The following is a 20,318-nucleotide window of genomic DNA, read 5'->3' on the forward strand; positions in this document are numbered from 1 at the left end:
TAAGTAGCCTCTCCTTGAAGGTTGAAGCCTCAGCTTTAGACACAATGTCTGGCACACAGAGTATGGCTTTCCATTAAAGTTGGTTAAATGAATAAAAGAAATAAAAAATAATTTTAAAAACAAATGGGACATACATAGAGGTACTCTACTAGCAAGCAGGCTACTCAAGTTGACCTTCAGTTCTTTTTCAGAGCCAAGACTCCATTCATTCTCATTACCTAGTGAGCGGGAGTGATAGCGCTTCTGAAGTGACATACCAGGTATGTCACCAGGTATGTGACATACACAGGGCATGGTCAATGGCTGGAGAGGTTTAGACCTTCCTTTAACACACATAGTGACAAGGAAGAATAGAGTGAGTTTTTAAAGTTGCCATTATCACCATCTTGAAAAATCTATTTATTTGACCAAATATTCATTGAGCATTGTTATGTACAAGGAATTTGTTGTTCTATGTACTGGGGATGTGACTGGGAATTGAAAACTGAGGCAGAAGGGAGGGATGTTGACTACAGCAGCTGTTGTGATCCCTTCATTTCCTGGGGAGACTTAGTGACTGCAGTATGGAATAAATGAAGGTCTCAGATAGGGTATGACATAGGGTCACATAGCAATGAAGCATAAAGGATGAATTCTTACCTTCCAAGAAGACACCAAAGAAGTGTTATGGATACTGGGAGTGGCAAGGGTCTACATCAACCCCAGATCTTGACTAAGATTTTTATGGCAGATGGATGAGGTAGCTGTGATGAAAAGTACCCTTGACTTGTGTCAAAGGCATGATTTTCAATCCAGCTCTGCCTCTAGTACTAGTTTTATAAATTTGAGCACATTTCTTAACATATATGAATGTGAGCTTATTCATCTATAAAATTGAAGCAGAAGCATTTTCCTTCCTAAGTCTGTATTAGTTATCTATTTGTGTATAACAGACCACCCTAATAATTAAGTAGCTTAAAATTGCAATGATCTATTTGTTCTGTGGGTTTGCTGGGCAATACTTTTGTTGGTTTGCTGGATTCACTCAGACATGTGGCTGCATTTAGTTGGTGGCTCTGCAATGGTCTCAACTTAGATCAGGAATGGTTTTTCATCCTGGACTTCTTCAAGCATGGCCATCTCAGAGCAACATCTAAGAGGATGAAGGAGGATGAAGGAGGAATCTGCAAGTCACTTAATGCCTAGCCCACACCATGTCAATTCCACCATATTCTATTGGTCAGAATAAGTCACAAGCCTGACCAGGTGTTTCCACAGTGGATAGAGCATCAGACTGGGACACAGAGGACACAGGTTTGAAACCCTGAGGTCACGTATTTGAGTGCAGGCTCATCCAGCTTGAGTGTGGGATCATAAACACGACCCCATGGTTGCTGGCTAGAGCCCAAAGGTTGCTGGCTTTTGAAGCCCAAAGTCATTAGCTTGAGCCCAAGTCCACTGGCTTGAGCAAAGGGTCACTCTGCTGTAGCCCCCCATTCAAGGCACATATGAGAAAGCAATCAATGAACAACTAAGGAAATTAAGGAGCCGCAATGAAGAATTGGTGCTTCTCATCTCTCTCCCTTTCTGTCTGTCTGTCCCTCTCTCTGTCTCTGTCACACACACACACAGTAAGTCACAAGACCAGCTCAGATTCAAAGGACTGGGAAATATCTACTTTTTAATGGAAGATAACAGGAAATATTGTGGTCATATTTTTCAATCTACCATAAGGTTGTGGTGAGGATTTAATGAGATGATGTATGTGAAGGTACAGCTTTTCTGGTATAAGTAGGTATGGTTTCTGATTGCTATTATATATGCATTATATTTTCATAACTGCAAAATTCTATAATACTCACTAAGAGTCTAAAGCTAGTTTTTGATGATATAGCAGTCAGGCATCCCCAAACTACAGCCCGCGGGCCCTATGTGGCCCCCTGAGGCCATTTATCCGCCCCCCCCCCCGCACTTCCGGAAGGGGCACCTCTTTCATTGGTGGTCAGCGAGAGGAGCACTGTATGTGGCGGCCCTCCAGTGGTCTGAGGGACAGTGAACTGGCCCCCTGTATAAAAAGTTTGGGGATCCCTGAATAGCTGATAGTATCATGAATAATCTATTTGCCACCATCAATGGAGGGAATTAGGGCTACATGAGAGTCTAGTTAACTCATTTCATAAAGTAATGCTTTGGCTTGCAATGGAAGACCTAGAATCTGATTTTAGAATATACTTCTTATGCCTTTAAATGTGGTTTATCTCAGTAAACTAAACATTCTCAAAAGTTCTTAAGATGGTATAGTGGATGTCTGGATGTGTGTGTGTGTGTGTGTGTGTGTGTGTGTGTGTGTCTGACAAGCATCCATTCCTCAATTTTTGGTAATAGTGTTGAGGTCATCCTTAATGAAGTAACCTCTTTCTCATAGCATGCATTCTTGTTGGGACCATTCATCAAGATTCCCCATCATTCCCTGGCCATAAATATGAGCAGGTCTCTTCAGTTCAGCAAGGCTGATCAGAACCTAGCTTTTGTACTTGAACACTCAGGAGGGTGGCAGAAGAACCAAGTTGAAACTGCTTCACTCAAATAGTACCGATTGAAGAGATTCTCCATTTGTTTCTGCTGCTTCTACTCAGAACTGAGCTACTCTCCATTTTATCACAAAGTCAGGTTCAATGAACCATTTTATGACCGATGATCCTTTAAACATTTTTTAAACTTAAGTTTTCCAGAGTTAGTTTTCTTGCTTGTAGACAGAACCCTTGCTGACACAGATAAATATCTACTCAGGAGGTAGAAATCGATAAGAGTGGTCTTGAAGCTAAAATGCCAGAAGATTCCAGTTGATCAAACACTGGCCAATTAACTAGTTATCTTTTGTAACAGTTTTTAGGACACTGTACAAGTTTCTTGAATAAGGAATGCAACCTTGTCCTTAAGAACAAGTACAATGACTACAGAAAAAAATACACAGTTCACTATAACAATAGAATGAGTATCCCAGTTGTCAATAGTGCTTGGTGCATAGAAGACATACTAGAATATATATAATTAATAAATTGTTAGATGAACAATTCAGTTAATAAGTGTAATGAGGTTTGAACAAGAGAGAGACCTCATGAATTAAACTTGATGAACAAGGAAGAATTTGAGCAGATGCTCTTAGAATGGATAGATGTCTTTGAAATGAAGAGGAGGGATGAGAGCATTCTAGCCTATGAACTTATTTTGCAAACAGTGTTATAAACTGTGGAAGTGTAAAGAGAGATGGCTTCTGATTCACCTGGCATCAATAAAATCTTATTGCAAAGACACAGATTTTACTTGTTACTGAACTTTGTTACTGGTAGCATGCTGCTCTAATATATGTTGATTGCCTACATTATAGGAATATTTCTAACACATTTAAAAATGCATTTCCCTTTTAGTAATCAAGTTTTTGTCCCCTTCCCTCGCAGATTCTTTAGCATTATGATTAAAAGTGGAAGTCATGAGACTTATTGCACTAAGAAGAGAGGATATAGGCTAGAGTTCCCAACCCATACGAAGAGGATACAGAAACTCTCTCCTGTACCGGAGGAAGGCGCCAAGGAGAAAAAGAGAAGAAAAAGAGGAGAAAAGGGGGCAAAGGGCAGAAGCAAGCATTGAACCTAAATCTCTCCCTTAGAGCTTGAAACCCTAGAAGGCAGTTCAGGATTGAGTTAGGTGTAACAGAAATGTCTAGCAATGCTGCAGCGAGGTTTGCTTTTTTTGCTTTCGTGAGCAAGCCCCTTAGAAAAGCTCTGTGTTCATTTGCTGCTGTCCAACATGTCACTGGGTGGAAGATTCCAAGAGAGTCCAGAGTGTCTTGCATGTTAGTGGAGAGCTGGGAAAACAGGCAAATTTTCCAGATTTCCTCAGAGGGTGCGGAACAGTCCAGAAGACTGGCGGGCAGGACAAAACCTTCCCGGATCTGCAACAGCCTGTTTCTCCTGAGCCATAGTCCTTCTGCTCAGACCTTTTCCCAATTTGAATCCTCCCCCCGCCCCCACTTACCTCTCTCTGCCCAGGGAGCTTTTGAGAATGCCCTACGCCAGGCTATTTAAATCAGAAACTCCCGGGTTGGGTCCTAGTGTCAGATTATTTTAAAGCTCCTAGGTCATTCTACTGTACAGTTAGGGTTGAGAACCACTATCCTAACTAAAGTCTAGTCGTGTTTAAAATCAAGTTCAACATCACTTCCTCAGTTTCCAACCTAGGTCAAGTCCCTCTTATATATATCTTCCAGGCAAACACCTAGTACTTTGCCTTCTTATCACGTAACAATTAGGTCATTATTTCAAGTGGTTTTCCCTGTAGTCTGCCTGGAGAGAAACATTTCTGCCTTGCTCAGCAAGGAGTCTGTTCCAACCATGCACCAACTGGTACACAGCGCTCAGTAAATAACTTCATGAATGAATGATTGCCTTTGACTCAATCAAGGGTGTGTGATCAAGGCTCCAATTCATGACTCTGCTAAGAGGATTTTTAAACTTTGAAATAGACACCACATATAAATACTTATAAGACTGTGATTTTAAATGGGCTCATAGTTTTGACAATTTCATTGTTTTCTTCTTCACCTGCATGTGCCATAACAGTACGTCATGGACCATCATTATAATTACAACCTATGTAGTAAAAATTATTATTCCTATCTTGCAATCAGAAAAAAGTTAAATAATTTGCCCAGGTGCCTATTCCCTATTATCTGGGCACAAATAATTGCAAGTAAGGAAACCCCCTTCAACTGGATTCCTGCTGAATCTGTGCTGAGCTGTGATTTCTGGCTTGACAGCTGGTGGCTGATACATGGGGATTTTCTGGAGGTCTTCAGTTCTAGCAGCAAAGGCCCAGGGTTTGATTTCCTGTCCTAAACCGTTACAGGGTGCATGCAATACCGGGCCTTATCCATATAGATACCATAAATACTATATTCTCCAAAGCCAGTGTGCTTTGCTTGCTTGTCCTAGAGAGGCAGCTGTGTGTGTGTGTGTGTGTGTGTGTGTGTGTGTGTGTGTGTGTGTGGTGTGTGTGTGTGTGTGTGTTGGGGGGATGAAATAGGGTCACCTAGAAGAAGCCCAGTCTTAGCTTTGAGCTCGGCAGGGGTGAGATCCCTTCACTGACCCTACCCCAAATCCCAGGTTCCAACATTCACACAAGCCTCTGGGTCGGAATCCCATTCAGGCTGTTGGAGTATCCTGGATTCAATTTGGGTGATTTGAACCGAGCTTCAAAATGCATCGGGAGCAGACTCTCGACGCCCAGGCGGCAAGTGGCAACGGCGGGGTCCTTTCCCTCGCCTGCAAAACAGCCCTTGCTCGCGATGCTCCGGGCCTCAGGCTCCGGGGCTCCGGCCTCCTTTCGGTGCCCGGCCCGAGAGGCGCAGTGAGAAGGCTTGGGCAGCGAAGACAGGTCTCTTCTCGCGCTGGGGCCGCCTGGGCCTCCAGGGCCGCCGTCTCCAGCGCGCGTTCTTGGTGCAGGTGGCACAGCTTTTCACGCGGGCCGGGCTTCTCAGATCACGGGGAAGGATAATCTTGGGTCTTGACCTCCCAGCCGCAGAGAGGGCTAAACCGCTACTCCACTTCTTCCCGTACCTTCAACTCCTCACCCCAAAACGAACAAACCCAGGCCGGGCAGGACCCAATCACCTCTGCCTCCTCCCATTGCGCTAATAATCCTGCGAGCGAGGGAGGGCCTTGCGCCGAGGCGGTGGCTGGCAAAGGGGAGTGGAAAGGAAGGATGGATGGGGCCGAGGGGTGGGGTGGTGATGAGGGGGATGTAGGAGGGGGTGTCATTTTCTTTTTCTTTCTTTTTTTTAAAAAAGTATTTCTCTCGCGAGAAACCGCTGCGCAGACGATACTTGAAGAGGTGGGGAAAGGAGGGGGCGCGGGAGCGGCGGCAGAGACTGTGGGTGCCACGGGCGGACAGGCAGCCACAGCTGGGACAGCTGCGGACGGAGCAGGGTAGCAGCTGCCGCGGCCAGGACCGAGGGACACCCGCCGCCGCCTCGGGAGCCGGAGCTGCCTCTTTTCCAGTGGGTGCATCCGGGGTCCCGACAGGGGTCGGGCGGCCAGCGGGGTTGGAGCTCCAGACACGGCGGCTTTTGCGTTTGCGCCGCGCTGAGGACAGGGACGGGGGTGAGGGGCTGTCCCGGAACGTCCACAGCTGGCGCTGGCCCTCCCCTGCCTGACAGCTTCCTGGCTCGGGTCTCCCGGTGCCGGGCTCCGCGTCAGATGCTTGGGGGGCGGTGGCAGCACCCGAAGCCGGCCGGGGACGACGCGGCGGGCTTCCAGCCCCGCAGCTTGGCGGGGACAGGCTAGGAAGCTACGGCGTTCAGAGCGCGCGTGGCGCGCAATTTGTGCCATTAAAAAAATAAACCAAGCGAACTCGCCCAGGGGCTTAGGACCACTCGGGTCATGGGTACAGCGCGGCGCGCTTTTCAGGCGGCATCCAGGAGCCCATGGGGTTGGCTGGAGCCGCTACCGCGGGGGGCCTGGGATTTTCAGCCAGCTGTGGACCAAACGGTCTACACTTACCCAAAATAAGTGCGCCACGCGCAGGCGGCGCGCGGGCTGGGCTCGGGAATGGGGACCGCGAAGCGTCAGCATCCCGATGCCCTGAATGTCTCCCCGCCTGGGCGATTTGTCTGTTGCAGCTGGCACCGGCCGCCTGAAGTGGGAGCAGCGCCTGGAGAAGGCGGGAGGAGCCCGGCCCGGGGGACGGGCGGCGGGAGAGCGGGACCCCGGCGGCGGCGCGGCGCGCTTAAGGGCGCAGCGGCGGCCGCGGAGCAGCCCGGGGCGCGGCGAGAGGCGGCGGGAGCCGGCGGCCGCTCGACATCATGCGGCGACGGGGGCTGCTGGAGGTCGCCCTGGGATTTACCGTACTCTTAGCGTCCTACACGAGCCATGGGGCGGATACCAATTTGGAGGCTGGAAACGTGAAGGAAACCAGAGCCAGCCGGGCCAAGAGAAGAGGCGGTGGAGGACACGACGCGCTTAAAGGGTAATGGAACGGGTCAGCTCCTTTGGTGTGGGTCTCCCCTCCCTCTTCTTCAGAGAAACTGACAGGCTCGACTCACGGTGGTAGAAGGATCCCTGGCAAGACCTCCTAGGGATGCTTTGAAAGTGCAAGGGTTACCCAATTCTCAATGCATTTGAGGATAAACCACTCTAAGGATTTCTGCCCTAGAGGCGAGGTCATGGTTAAAAGAAATCTTGAGCCATTGTCGAGGCAAATTTTGGGAGGCCAGAAGGATTCTTTGAGAAAGAAGGGGAGGAGCTGCGACTGAGAGAAGAGAAGTCCATCCCTTTCCCTTCATACCAATATAAATGGAGTTTAGGGGAAAGTACTTTCCTTGTGGGCATCTTCGCAGATGCTCCATTTGTAAGGGAGCAAGGAAAGGAATGGATTCCAATGACAGTCAGAGAAGACACACAGTTAATGGTTGGCCGTCCTCTAAGTTACGCTTTTTAAAATCAGAGACCGAGTTTTCGGAGTGGTATTGCTCTTCAGATGTCCACACTGGAAGTACAGCAGGGCAAGAATTTCTGGAAACTTGTTTTTGGGTTGCAAGGAGCTCTTCATTTCACTAGTGAAGTATCGCTGCGTGATCCAGCTTTAAAGGGGTGTGTACATGCAATTGAGCATCTCACCAGCATTCTATGCCCCAATTACAGAAAATGTTTCAGGAAATATTTAAATTAGGTAGGTTGACTGGATAAGGACTGTATAAGGACTGGCAGTTCCCTGAATTGAAGAATGGTGGAAATACACTTTTTAAATTGTTCAGATTGAAAAACAAATATCTTTTTGAGATGAAATTCAGGCCTCCTTAGAAGCAGCAGGATGGATCGTAAATGACCCATTTTATCTCCTTGGAGAAGTCTGTGAAATGAACGCAGACAGGAAATACTCAGAGGTTTTCTATTAAATTATGATTCTTGTTGTTCTTTTTGGAATAGTTCTGTAACTTGATTACAGGGCTCTAAGTGACCAAGTGATGGTGATGTGGCTGAATATTTCACTTATTCTTTTTGTTATGGGCTTTTAAAATTGCCTATGTAGTGAAATTTGTGTTTGTATGGCCCAGGTAGGGAATAAAAAGTGCACTAAACTGACCAACTAGTGTTTCTGAGTCCTGGTCTAGACTGGGACAAGGTGAGTGTCAGAGCCAAGCACTTAGGCTGTGGTAAAATAGGATTGATTTTCTGACCCCAGGAAATAGTTATGATTAGTTTAGTTCCATTTTGGTCATTGTGGAAACCCAGGATTCTGACAGTGTTGGGATGAAAGCCTCTTTATCATGTTAAGCCTCATCCTGATCAGGCAGCAGGCCTTACTGCTCTGGATGTGAGACCCATTGCAAGTTCGAAAGGTGGACTGAAACTCTGATTTTCACATGTGCTCACAAAGACCTTATTTAGTCTGGCATTTTTCCTTCAAATATTATTTCTGCTATATAATATTATTTTAATATCTAGGCTTGATGCCATTGTTCCCAGATGGAAGAAGCGGGGGGGGGGGGGTTAATTCTGTGGATGAAAGTCTGCAGGGAGACCTTAGGCGTGGCTAGACATTTGTCTCATCTCTCTGTACTGTCACCAACCAGTGTGGTTCCTTGGGAGGCACAGACGCAGTGTGAAAACAGAAACTAAACCTTGCTGCTTAGCAGGATGTCCACACTGTTACTCACACTAGCACTTAACTTCTGTTGGTTTTTATATTTTTTATGACTGTAGAGAGATGACCCTTCCTGTTCCTCGTAGTATTTGGTCACTGACACAGATGTTACCCTATTGCAAACTATTTATAAAGCCTTCTTCCTAGAGACATGATGTTAAATAAAAGAGCAGTTATGACTTTTTCTAATTCTCATGTTATCTTTAAGATTATATATATATATAAAAGATTTTAAAAATAATTAAAATGAACCTTTATAGCATAATATATACTATGTTAATATGATATAATCTTCATTTATAATATAAGGGTTTTTATTTTTTATCATTGTCATGTTATCTGTAAGGTTTTATATATATTTACATATATTTGGAGAGGTAAAGTTAATCATTTAAAAAGATATACATTGAAAAGTATTTCTCTACCTACCACTCAGAGACTTCCTAGTTCATTTAAAAAATTAGTGGCATATATGTAAACATATATAAATACATATACACATAAATATATATGAATATATGCACACATGTATATGTGTATGTATCCTTTTAATACATGGAGCATACTGTACATACTGTTTTGAACCTTGCTCATTTTTGTATATATTTTAGTGCACCCATCTATTAACTCATATGAATCTACCTCGTGCGTTCTCTTGGCGTACAGAATTCTGTAATGCAGCTGGATCAGTTCCCTAATGAGGGTTCTCTACATATATTTTTTTGCAATTACCGGATTTTTTTTATACCTATGTGTGTACATGTGCAAATTTGTATGTGGTATAAATTAATAAAAGTAGAATTGTTGGGTCAAAAGTTTTCCGATTCATTTTAAACAAATACCAATTCTGATGTTAAATTTGAAAAGCATTTAAAATGTATTCTCTCTGCTTATTGCTATTACGACTCACATGAATAAGTCTTTGAACCATGCCCTGCTGCATAAATCATCAGAGAAAGCAGTTGTGTGTTACATTTTTTCCAGTTATTGCTTAAAATTCTATTTTTGCTAGTTAAAATATTACCAGCTTTAAAACTAACCTCTTTGACTACAGTAAAACCTGTTTACCATTTGAATGGAAATACACTGTTTATGAAGTGAGAGTGATTTGTAACCCTCGAGTTAGCCTGATGCCCAGTTGGTGGCAGCAACTTTCAGCACCTCACTAATATTTCCTCTAGTTAAAAGGTACTTTAAGCTCATCAGTGTCTGCTCTGCACTGGTCTGGGTTCTCCTACAAATACCGCCTCTTGTCCTTCTCTGATGTGACAGGTGACTACAGAATTTGCCTTGGTGCCCTTCTTGGAATATGTATTCCTGTCCCGTCAGCCCCCTCACTGCATAGACTAGGGACCTGCCTAGTCTCCCCCTGTCTGGGTGTATAGTCCTAGCTTGTCTTTCTATCCTCCCATCCTGTTGCAGGTGTTTTTTTTTTTTTTCTTTCCTTCCCACTGGGCGCAGAAGTTGTTCCACAGTGGAAATTTAAGCATCCTCAAGTTTCTTCCCAGTTTTCACTGTTTTCTTAGAGCAAATCGCCAATTTCTGTTTTTACAGGATTTCTTTTTAATGGAATGAGTGTGGTCTGCATTCACTTTGTAAAAATTACATTTTTTTTTTTTTGATTTTGAAATGAGAATTTTGCAAGTTTCAAAAATATTTCAAATAATGTTGAGTGGTTTTCCTTTGCTTGGGCATTGCTTAACATGTGTGAAATGACTTTATGAGAAGTAATAAATTTTAGCTTTATTGTTCAAATTTCAGTCCATCAGAATTTTTCTCAGCTGCATTCTTAACTTGCGTGATTAGGCAAAAAGCGCGTGAGATAATCCAATTAAAAACACACACAACTCTACGTGAATAGCAGTAGTTACACACCATTTATTTATTATGACTACCTTATTGCTTTAGCTCCCAAATAAGGAAATATTACAGTTTCCTGTCAAAGGAAAAAAAATCTTTAGAGTGAAACCTCTTCCCCCAAATTTCTGATAAGATGGGTTGAGAAGGTCTATCCTTGTTGCTTGGTTTGTAAGTGTGTGAGACTGGTTGTATTTCACACAATTTGTCCCTTTGTGCGTGATTCCTTTTGGTCTTTGTTTATTTGTTTATTTTTTCCAGAGGTCTTGTTCCCAGAAAAATACACATGGAACAGTTCATACACAGGGTAGATTTTGTGACGGCAAACTCCTAGGGATTAATTACACAGAAGTCTGTTATTAAAATAAAGAACGTTAACAGGGAACACAGAAAAAGTCCTGTAGAGTTTATAAAGCCCAATTTACTTTACAAAGCGGACTTTAAGACTTCATCTGAAGTCAGATAGGCTAATAATTAAATATGGGTAAAAGACTTCTGCAGTGGTTTGGTTTGTCCTTGCATTTATTGAAAAGATTAAGCTAAAATATTGAGACACCATTAAAAAAGATCTTCTTAAGTAGAAAGCTTCAGCAATTCCATGTTTTAAACAAGAAGATGGAGACAAAATATTTATGTGACTCATTTTGTAACATTTAAGACATAGAGGCTGTTTACAAAAACACGTAAGTTGTTGGTATTAAAAATTAATTAAAACATGCATCAGCCTCCATTGAGATGAGGTTGGGGGCGATGGAAATGGAAGTACATATATCTCTCCAAGCTTATTTGGAATTTTAAAGAATAGTGAATTGTTTCTTTTTGTCTTGTGTAGCAGATACTTAAAAAGATGATAGGATTATGCCAATGACTCTAAGCAAGCAAAATAATGAAAAACTGGTTAGGTTATCCACACACTAGTTTGTTTGCTTTTTCCTACAATAACCAAACACCTAACCTAACTAATTTGGGAATGTTGGCCTTAGTTTTCAATGTGAAAAGATTTTAGCTATGTTTTCTTCAAATAGAAATAAGCTCTACTAACAGTTTCTCTCTTTATAGAAATTAACGCAATAGATGGGCCCGTTCAAGCAACTCAGAACTTCTATCTATGATTTTTTTTTTCCAGAAATCTGAAATCAATAATATATCAAGCCTTAGTTATATGGCAGGCACATGAGAATTTAATGTTTCAATAGGATTAAGCATGGTTTTCCCATTAGATTGTAAAATCATCAAAGGCAAGACATCTATCGTAAGCATTTTAACGTTAACTTATTGTTAGATGGGATTTCAAAGAGTTCATTAATTCAGGAAGTCTTGTTTGAATGCCATCCTACATTTGCTGCCTGGAATGCCAGAGACATACGGCCCACAGCCTAGAGGGGCTTAATATTTGCTAGCAGAATCAGATGTATTATAGGAAGCAATAGTTAACAGAAAGGTAGTAGAGGACATGGGGTCTAGGTTTAAGTAAAAACAAATAATAATACTTGTCTCAGTGGTAGATGACATTTATGTACCAGACAGTGCTTTTACTGTTTTACATATGATATCTCAGTTGATGTACACAACAGCCTATGAACTGGGTCCTTGATTAGCTTCCTTTTCTAGCTGTAAGAGCTGAGGCACCCAAAGGTTAAGTTTCAAAAACAAATTCTTAACATTAAATGTTCTTCCTTCATTAGTTTTAGTTAATGGTTTTGGTTTTTCATTCCACTGGACCAAAATGTGAGACTTAGATACTGTAAAATTCCACTTAAGAATTCCTAATATTCTATTGTGCTAGTTCATAGATCCTAGGCATAGTTAATAACATGAGAATATTTTGTCAACCCAGAAAATTTCTTTAACATTTTTGCCAAGACATAATAAAATAGACCGAATAAAAGAATGTGAAAACTGGTGGGGGTCTTTGGATGGCACGTCTCTTATATTTCATTGTTACACCTTGACTTTTATTGACAGTGGGAGGTAACCATCATGAGTGGTTTTCGGCATCACCCACGGTTCTGAGCTGTAGACGTTTTTCGTTATGTCATTCAGAAGTGCTTGCTCTCATGTGCCATGTGAGAAATTTTTCTCAGAATAAAGTTGCAAGAGATATTTCTCTTTCCAGGCAAGGCTGGTATGTGTCTTAAGTTTTTTTTGTTTTTTTTTGTTTTTGTCTTAAGTTTTTAAGACACAATATGATGAGTTATTTAATTATGCTAGTTTCATTTTTTTTTTTACGCTGGTTGACTGTAGTATATACTATTTACATTAAATTGCAGCAATAATGGTAAAGAATTACAAGCTCTGATAAATTACTTACTATTGCATGTCATATATATTAATTCATTTAACACATACCCTCTTGATGAGGGAGATTATACCTACTTCCTATTGGCCAAATGAAGAAATGAAGGAATGCAGAGTTTTAGTAGTTACTCCAGACATATAAATAAGTAAGAGGTAGAGTTGGGAAATCTGGCTTCATAGTCTGTGCTCTTAACCCATGTATGGTACTGCTTCTCCACTGTAATAAACCTTATACCTGGTAAGTTTATTCTTTTTTTCCATACTCCTTGATACTTTAATTTCCCTAAAATCTTCTACCATTGCTGTGGGAAAGATTCAGCATTTATTGAAGGCTGGTACAGTCACATGACGAAGGAAGCATCATTGTGGAAATGGGACTAATCAGAAAAGACTTCACAGTGGAAGTCTACCAGGGGTCAGCAAACTGTGGATGATGCTTCCTGTTTAATAAATAAAGTTTTATTGAAACAAAGCCATGCCCATGTTTACATATTATCTATGTCTGTTTTCATACTACAGGGATAGAGTGGAATAGTTGAGACAGAGATTGTATGGCCTGGAAAAACCAAACTATTTGCTCTTTGACCCTTTACAGAAGAAGTTTGCTGACCTCTGATATATATGACAAATAAGTGACTATCTGTTAAAACTGAGAAGTTCTTGAAGGCAGAGTTCTTGTTTGTTTTACTTATTACTAGGGATACCTAGGTGATGGGTACATGGTAGGTGTTCAGTGGATAATGTCTCACCAACTTTGGTGGACTGACTAACTGGGTATGGTAAATTATATATATTAGAGTTTGGAAGAAGTATATGAGAGAAATGAAGAAAAATCTGAGTGAAAAAGGCACAAAGTGAAAATAATATGAAGTGTTTATGATTGAGGAACCTTACGTACAGTTGGGCAGGGCTTGCACTGCATGGCTCCACAGGGCCCAACTCACAGTGTAGCCGGTGGGAGAAGTGTCCTTGGAGGTGTGTAGTGTGCACCCTGTGTGCCTGTCCCCACATTGTCAGGGTGGAAGAGGGACGAAAGGACACAAAACATCATTGTCTGTTGTGAAAGGTGAAGATACTGAGTTATTAAAGGATTTTAGGATGGGGCCACAAGCAGATCTTTGCCACTCTGGCCGAGATGTGAAGGGAGTGTGGTTTAGAGAGTAGACAGAGGGGAGGCAGGGAGATTTGGGAGGCTAATATAGGGGTCAGGGTGAGTGTGGATGATGGCCAGAGCAATGGCAGCGAAAGAGGCTCAAGAGGTGTTCCACGGCTGACTGGACTCTTCAGCAGCATGGGCAGTATTCGACCACGAGGTTGTGAGAGGCAGAAGGGACGCTCCCACTTCCATATAGTATTAAAACTTATTACACATGAAAACATTATAGCACCATTAATGAGGAACAAAAACATTCCTAGTCCCTCTATTACGAAGAAACACACCGTTTTCATTTGTCAGTGTTTTGGTTCTCTTATTGCTATGTAACAAATCACCCCCAAACCGAGTGGTTTAAAAGAACCACAATTTTATTATTTCTTGTGATTCTTCAGGCCAGGAATTTGGACAGGGCACAGGGGGGGGGGGGGGACCTTGTCTCTGCTTCCTGAAGTGTCACCGGGGCTGGACTGAGCAAGAGGACTTCTTCACGTGTGTTTCTGGTTCGGTGATGGTGGACTGGTGCCTGCAGCCCTGTCTACTTTGGTGCGGTTTAACTACATGGACAGATACAGGAGGGAAATAAAGGAAGCAAAGAGTCACTTGTCTGGCTCTGTTGGGGGATTTCCAGATTTTAAAAACTTCCTTCTTATGTCATCCCCTGCCTGGGCCTGCCCCTGGGGGTGGAGTCACTTGGTGTATTTTTCAGAAGGGGGAAACTGACCCCCAGGTGCAGTGACCAAGTCTTCTTGCTCAGGTTTCAGTGTCTGTTGGGGCTGGATCTTGAACAAGAGCTTCTTGACCCTGGGTCACATGTTTTAATCCCATGTGTTGACTGCAGAACTGACTTGAATGGCTGAAAGCTGGCTGGAAGTCTCAATGGGCTCATGTGTTCATATTGTTGGCGGCATTCCTCAGTTCTCCTTCATGTGGTCTCAGACTGTCCCCCTCCCCACTTGGCCCTGCGACATGGACCCTCCAGCAGCATAGCCAGACTTTTTACATGGCAGCTTAGGATCCCGAGGACAAAAAAGTGGAAGCTGTAAGACTTTCTTCAAATTTTGCCTGGAATTGCATGATTTGGAATTGCCCCGGTTCCAAGGAGTGGACAAAAAACCCCACTTCTTGATGTGAGGAGCAGCATGTGTCTGCAGGAAAGTGAGGAATTTTAGGGGACGAAATTTGGAGACTAGCTATCAAAGTGAAGGAATGGGTTTGGGGAAGGATAATCAGAAGTTTATAGTTTTAATTGTAACTCGATTGAGTTTGATTAACTTAGTTCCTTACTAAAGACCTTTCATGGTATTTTGTTACTTTGACCTCATAATGAAAAATGAACATGTCTCCATGTTCTGTTAGACTAATGTTTTTTGTGGGGTTTTTTTTTTTGACAGAGAGAGAGTCAGAGAGAGGGACAGATAGGGACAGACAGACAGGAAAGGAGAGATATGAGAAGCATCAATTCCCCGTTGCAGCTCCTTAGTTGTTCATTGACTGCTTTCTCATATGTGCTCTGACTGGGGGGCTACAGCAGAGCGAGTGACCCCTTGCTCAAGCCAGCAACCTTGGGCTTCAAGCCAGCGACCTTTGGGCTCAAGCCAGCAACCATGGGGTCATGTCTGTGATCCCACACTCAAGCCGGCAACCCCACGCTCAATCTGCTGAGCCTGCGCTCAAGGCTAATGAGCCCAAGCTAAAGCTGGTGACCTCGGGGTTTCGACCCTGGTTCCTCTGTGTCCCAATCCAATGATCCATCCGCTGTGCCACTGCCTGGTCAGGTTAGACTAATGTTAAGGACACTGTTCTTAACTTGTCCACTGTTCCACATTTAAAAAATTTAGAAACCCTAGGAATACTATTATAGTTTGATAAACTGGCAAGTTTTGTTTTATTTAAATATAAAAATTATGAAGCTCCTAGCTTTCCCCCCTTTCCTTTAGCTTCTAAGAAACTTGGGGACAAATTTAATGCAGTTACTTTGTCTTAATTAGGTATTTGGTATGTTTCTATATGCGATTTTACTTTCAATTTCTAGTAATAGCTCAATTTTTATATATCTGTTAGTGTTATTTACCTCAAAAGTTCTTTTTTAGAATTAGGGATTATAATCAATAAATAAAAAAGATGTGCAGTTGCCAACAGTATTAGTGTTGCAGTGAGCTGAACTTTATTATTTTTCTGATAAATAGAGTAGCCACATTGTTAATAGTATAAAACTGGATTAGGAATGCAGTCACGTTTTAATTGTGGATCTAATACTCTACTATCAAAATCTAGTTTTAAGTTCTTGTAGCTTTACCACTTTCTCAAGTGGCTTTTTTGTTGGAATTATCACTGAGTCTATTTATTCAGCCCCCTCAGGGCGGAAGTGAGAGAGGACGATCTCCTATCTCCACCATTCCAAGCCGAAGATGTATTCCAGACATCAGGCAGGCTCAGGGTGGGAGAACTGCCCCATTAGACAAGTTCTTTCGTTCAGTGTTTTGAAGAGTTGTGAATTCCTAGACCATCAGTCATACTTACATTCAAATATAAGTATCAAAACACTTCTAAGTCCAAATATAGTACAACCATTTTATGGTGTTGGTTCTGGGAGACAGGATTTATGTCGGCCCTATGGACACATTAAGTCTGCTGTTAAGTTCATGGTTTTGAACTAAACTATTGTGGCATTCTCTGTGAAAAAAGAGAACGTATTCTAGAGACAGGTTTTGTTTGGGTTTTTTTTCTGTGTTTTCTCCTTTTCTTTCATCTTTCTCTTTCCTTTCTTCTTTGTCATCAATATCTTCTTTTTTTCTCTTCATCATCATCATCATTTCATTTTCTTTTCTCTTCTTCTTGTAAGTAACTTCATAAGCTGAGCTCCAAATGAAATTAGGATTATAGAAATATCAATAAGGGTTAAAACATTAAGAAAATTAAATTCTAAGTAGAATGTTAAATTTTGACCTGGGTACCTTGTAGTGTTTACAAAGAAAAACAGAGGTAAGGTTTTTGTTAGGGGGATGGGGAAGGAGAAGGATTGAGGGGCAGCAGAAGAAAGTTGAGAGAAAGTTCTGGAGTGAAGAGTCCAGTCAGCCAGTAACCTGACTTGGACAGAGCAAGTCCTGGGTGCTGACAGACGATAATGACAGCTCTCTCACTCCTGGCAGACTTGGCAGTAGGTGACCTGGGGCCTAGACCAGACTGTTCAGGGGACGAAGGGCTTTTTGAGGAGAGTCAAGGCATGAAAGAAAGACACTTGGATGCCAGAATAGACCTGCAAAGTAAATTAGAGAAATTTAGTGGAAAAATCAAGTCAACCCATCATTTATTATGCATCTGTGTATGTGCTATTATGTAAAATTTGGTGCATCCCACTGTACTCATGAATAATGGTTTCTTGTCTGCTATTTCCCCTACTTCTTAGATGCTAATTTATGATCATGCAGTTAGACCTAATAGATGCCTCTGACGAACTTTTAAAGACTAGTCTTGTTTTAATTTTATTTTGCCTCTGAAATCATGAATCAGATCTTCCTCTATGGTCAGACTATGCATCTCTATAAAAACATTACAATTTAGAGTGATAGTGTGGCAGACATTAAAAATTTATAGATGCTGAAACCCAGGCCCAGAGAGAGTTCATTAACAAGTACACAGGATACTTATTTTCTTCTCTATGAAGTAGAAAGGTGTGGAAGTTACATGGTGGCAAGAGCTGTTTAAGTAGACGTGTGTCACTGTGTAGGAGATTACGCCTCTCCTTTGTGTTCAAACCCTGGAGAGGGGGACTGGTATCTGAAAGCCCTCACCTGGGCTGCCTGTAAGCAAACCTGTGTCCTGTGGGGATGGGCATTTATCTTGTTCTCGTTTATTTGGCCTCAGGTAATGTGATCAGTCTCTCAGTGGTCAACCCTGATGGGAGACTGGACAGTTTTAGCTCTTGTTACCTTGTAATCAGTAGAAGTCTCTGGATTAGGAGGCATTGAATGGGATGGGACTTTTAAAGGAAGGCAGTTACCAGTGAGGGCAGCAGTGAGGGGGTGGGAGAAGGAGCTGTAGGCCTCTTCTCTGGGAGTCTGAAGGGTAACTGCCCCCACCCCTACTCTACAGTCACACTTCTCATTAGCAATTAGAATGTCAAACGCCTTGGAATGAGCCATGTCAATGCTAGGTCTGTAAACTTGGACTCTTGTTGTAACTTTCTGACTCAAGTTATCTAAAACTACTAATTTAGGCATTTCAATTCCATGTATAAGAAGCATGCCAAAGAAGGGGAAAAACTCAAAATTTTCGCCTTTTCTTCTATATCATCTAGCCCAGTGATTTTGCAGAACATCTGCTGAATCTAAGTGAGAACTATTTATTAAGCATTAGCTGTATTTGAATTGGACCTAATGCTTAATTCTCAGAATGAACATCCTGTCTCGAGCCTGTTGATAGTATTATCTTCTTTCCAATGACTCTAAGCAGAACTGCATTTGCAAAATCTGCCTCTCCCTTTGCTGATGGGGTCCATGTCAGAGATGACATAGAGAAGCGCTCTGCAAGGAAGGACTTGATATGCAACCTTCAAGCGAACAAACAGTTCTTAATGTTTCCCGAACCACTGCTCCTTCACACCCCAGAGTTTAGGCCATTGACCTCAAGTTTGCAAATTTTCTATCCCATTACCACCCTGTGAGCTCTGTACTCTCCGGGGCCACATAGTTGATGTTTTAGCTGGAATCTGAGAAAGTGTCTGAACATTTCCTGAAGAGTTGGCGAGGAGCGATTTGGCAGCTCAGTCATGAAAACCCAGAGCTAGTGGCTGGGGTATTTGTTATAATTACCTCATGCTGTTTCCTATTTGAGCCTGGTTGTGGGAAGCTGGGTAGAGTGGTATTGCTTGTGGGACTGACTGTATTTTGAAGGACCGAAGAATCATTTTCAATAAACACTAATAACCATTGGCCATGGTTTCAGGGAAGCTCAGAAGGGTGGGCATAGAAATAAATGCCTGAGGTTTATTAGGAAGGAACCTCAAACAAATGGCTTGACCTATCTGGGCCTCAGTTTCCTCACTTGTAAAAAAAATTATAATACCTTTCTGCATTATCCTGAGGTTTAATGAGATAATATATGTCCAGTTCCTACTGCAGTGCCTGATTTGTTGAGCTATGGTGATGAGGATGATTATAATTCTTAATATAGATAAGGAAAATGAGGGATGGACCCATACAAAGAGGCAGGATTTTAATGGCCAAAGCAAAAAGTTAGATAATCCTTAGTATCTGGATACCATGGTCTCCTTTTGAACTTCAAAAAAAAATTTTTTTTTTTTCCTGAAGCTGGAAACAGGGAGAGACAGTCAGACAGACTCCCGCGTGCGCCCGACCGGGATCCACCCGGCACGCCCACTAGGGGCGAAGCTCTGCCCACCAGGGGGCGATGCTCTGCCCCTCCGGGGCGTCGCTCTGCCACAACTAGAGCCACTCTAGCACCTGGGGCAGAGGCCAAGGAGCCATCCCCAGCGCCCGGGCCATCTTTGCTCCAATGGAGCCTTGGCTGCGGGAGGGGAAGAGAGAGACAGAGAGGAAGGAGGGGGGGGGGGGCGGAGAAGCAAATGGGCGCTTCTCCTATGTGCCCTGGCCGGGAATCGAACCCGGGTCCCCTGCACGCCAGGCCGACGCTCTACCACTGAGCCAACCGGCCAGGGCCAAAATTTTTTTTTAAAATATGATTTTAATGGGGACTTACTTTGTGGAGCTCTAGTTATACTTCAAGGCAGTGTGCTGGTAAGGTTTTTATTTTTAAATGCACCTTCCCCCAAATAGTGTTGCCTTCATTGAGAAATAAACTTACTAAATACTATGTCTTATTAATATGCCCTTCTCAACAACTCCAAGGAAGCTTGCATTGTTTTATTGGCAGATGTGGTAAATAAGCCTTGTGTCTTTCCTGATGGACACTTTTTTTTTTTTTTTTTTACCCTCAAGAACCTTTGTGAAAGGAATTTGTATTTTAGGAAATGGAAGGACTGGCCCCAAACCATTTTCTTTGCAGCAGTGCAAAGAGAACCCTGAAAGATAGTACTGTTTCGTGGTCAGGCAGTTGGCTATTTTTTGAAATGTGCTTTCATTGGTTATGACCAAATAGACAAGAAGCCACACTACCTTTCAGCTCATGACCTTGAAGGGAAAGAGATAAAGTATGTCCCAGCTTCTACAGATCAGGTGCCATGGTGAAGTCTGGCACTGTTCCTGTTCATGTGCCCATTACTGTAGCCAAGGAAATGGGGTACTTGGGCTGGCCAGGCCTGAGCCATATGGATTGGCTTCATCTTACGAAAGAGGAGTTTGGCCTGCAA

The 20,318-nt window shown here is 42.7% G+C and overlaps 1 protein-coding gene across 1 annotated transcript in view; it reads left to right on the top strand.

The window, feature by feature from the left end:
- The first annotated feature begins 5,865 nt into the window (after positions 1-5,865).
- Positions 5,866-20,318, top strand: part of FBN1 (fibrillin 1) — a 250,417-nt gene continuing 235,964 nt past the window's right edge. The window contains exons 1-2 of the mRNA XM_066344305.1: positions 5,866-6,034; positions 6,656-7,002. Coding sequence (XP_066200402.1) covers positions 6,839-7,002 — 164 coding nt within the window. The 5' untranslated portion in view covers positions 5,866-6,034; positions 6,656-6,838. The remainder of the gene's footprint in view (positions 6,035-6,655; positions 7,003-20,318) is intronic.

This window comes from Saccopteryx leptura, chromosome 6, assembly GCF_036850995.1.
Source record: "Saccopteryx leptura isolate mSacLep1 chromosome 6, mSacLep1_pri_phased_curated, whole genome shotgun sequence".
NCBI classification, from domain to species: Eukaryota; Metazoa; Chordata; class Mammalia; order Chiroptera; family Emballonuridae; genus Saccopteryx; species Saccopteryx leptura.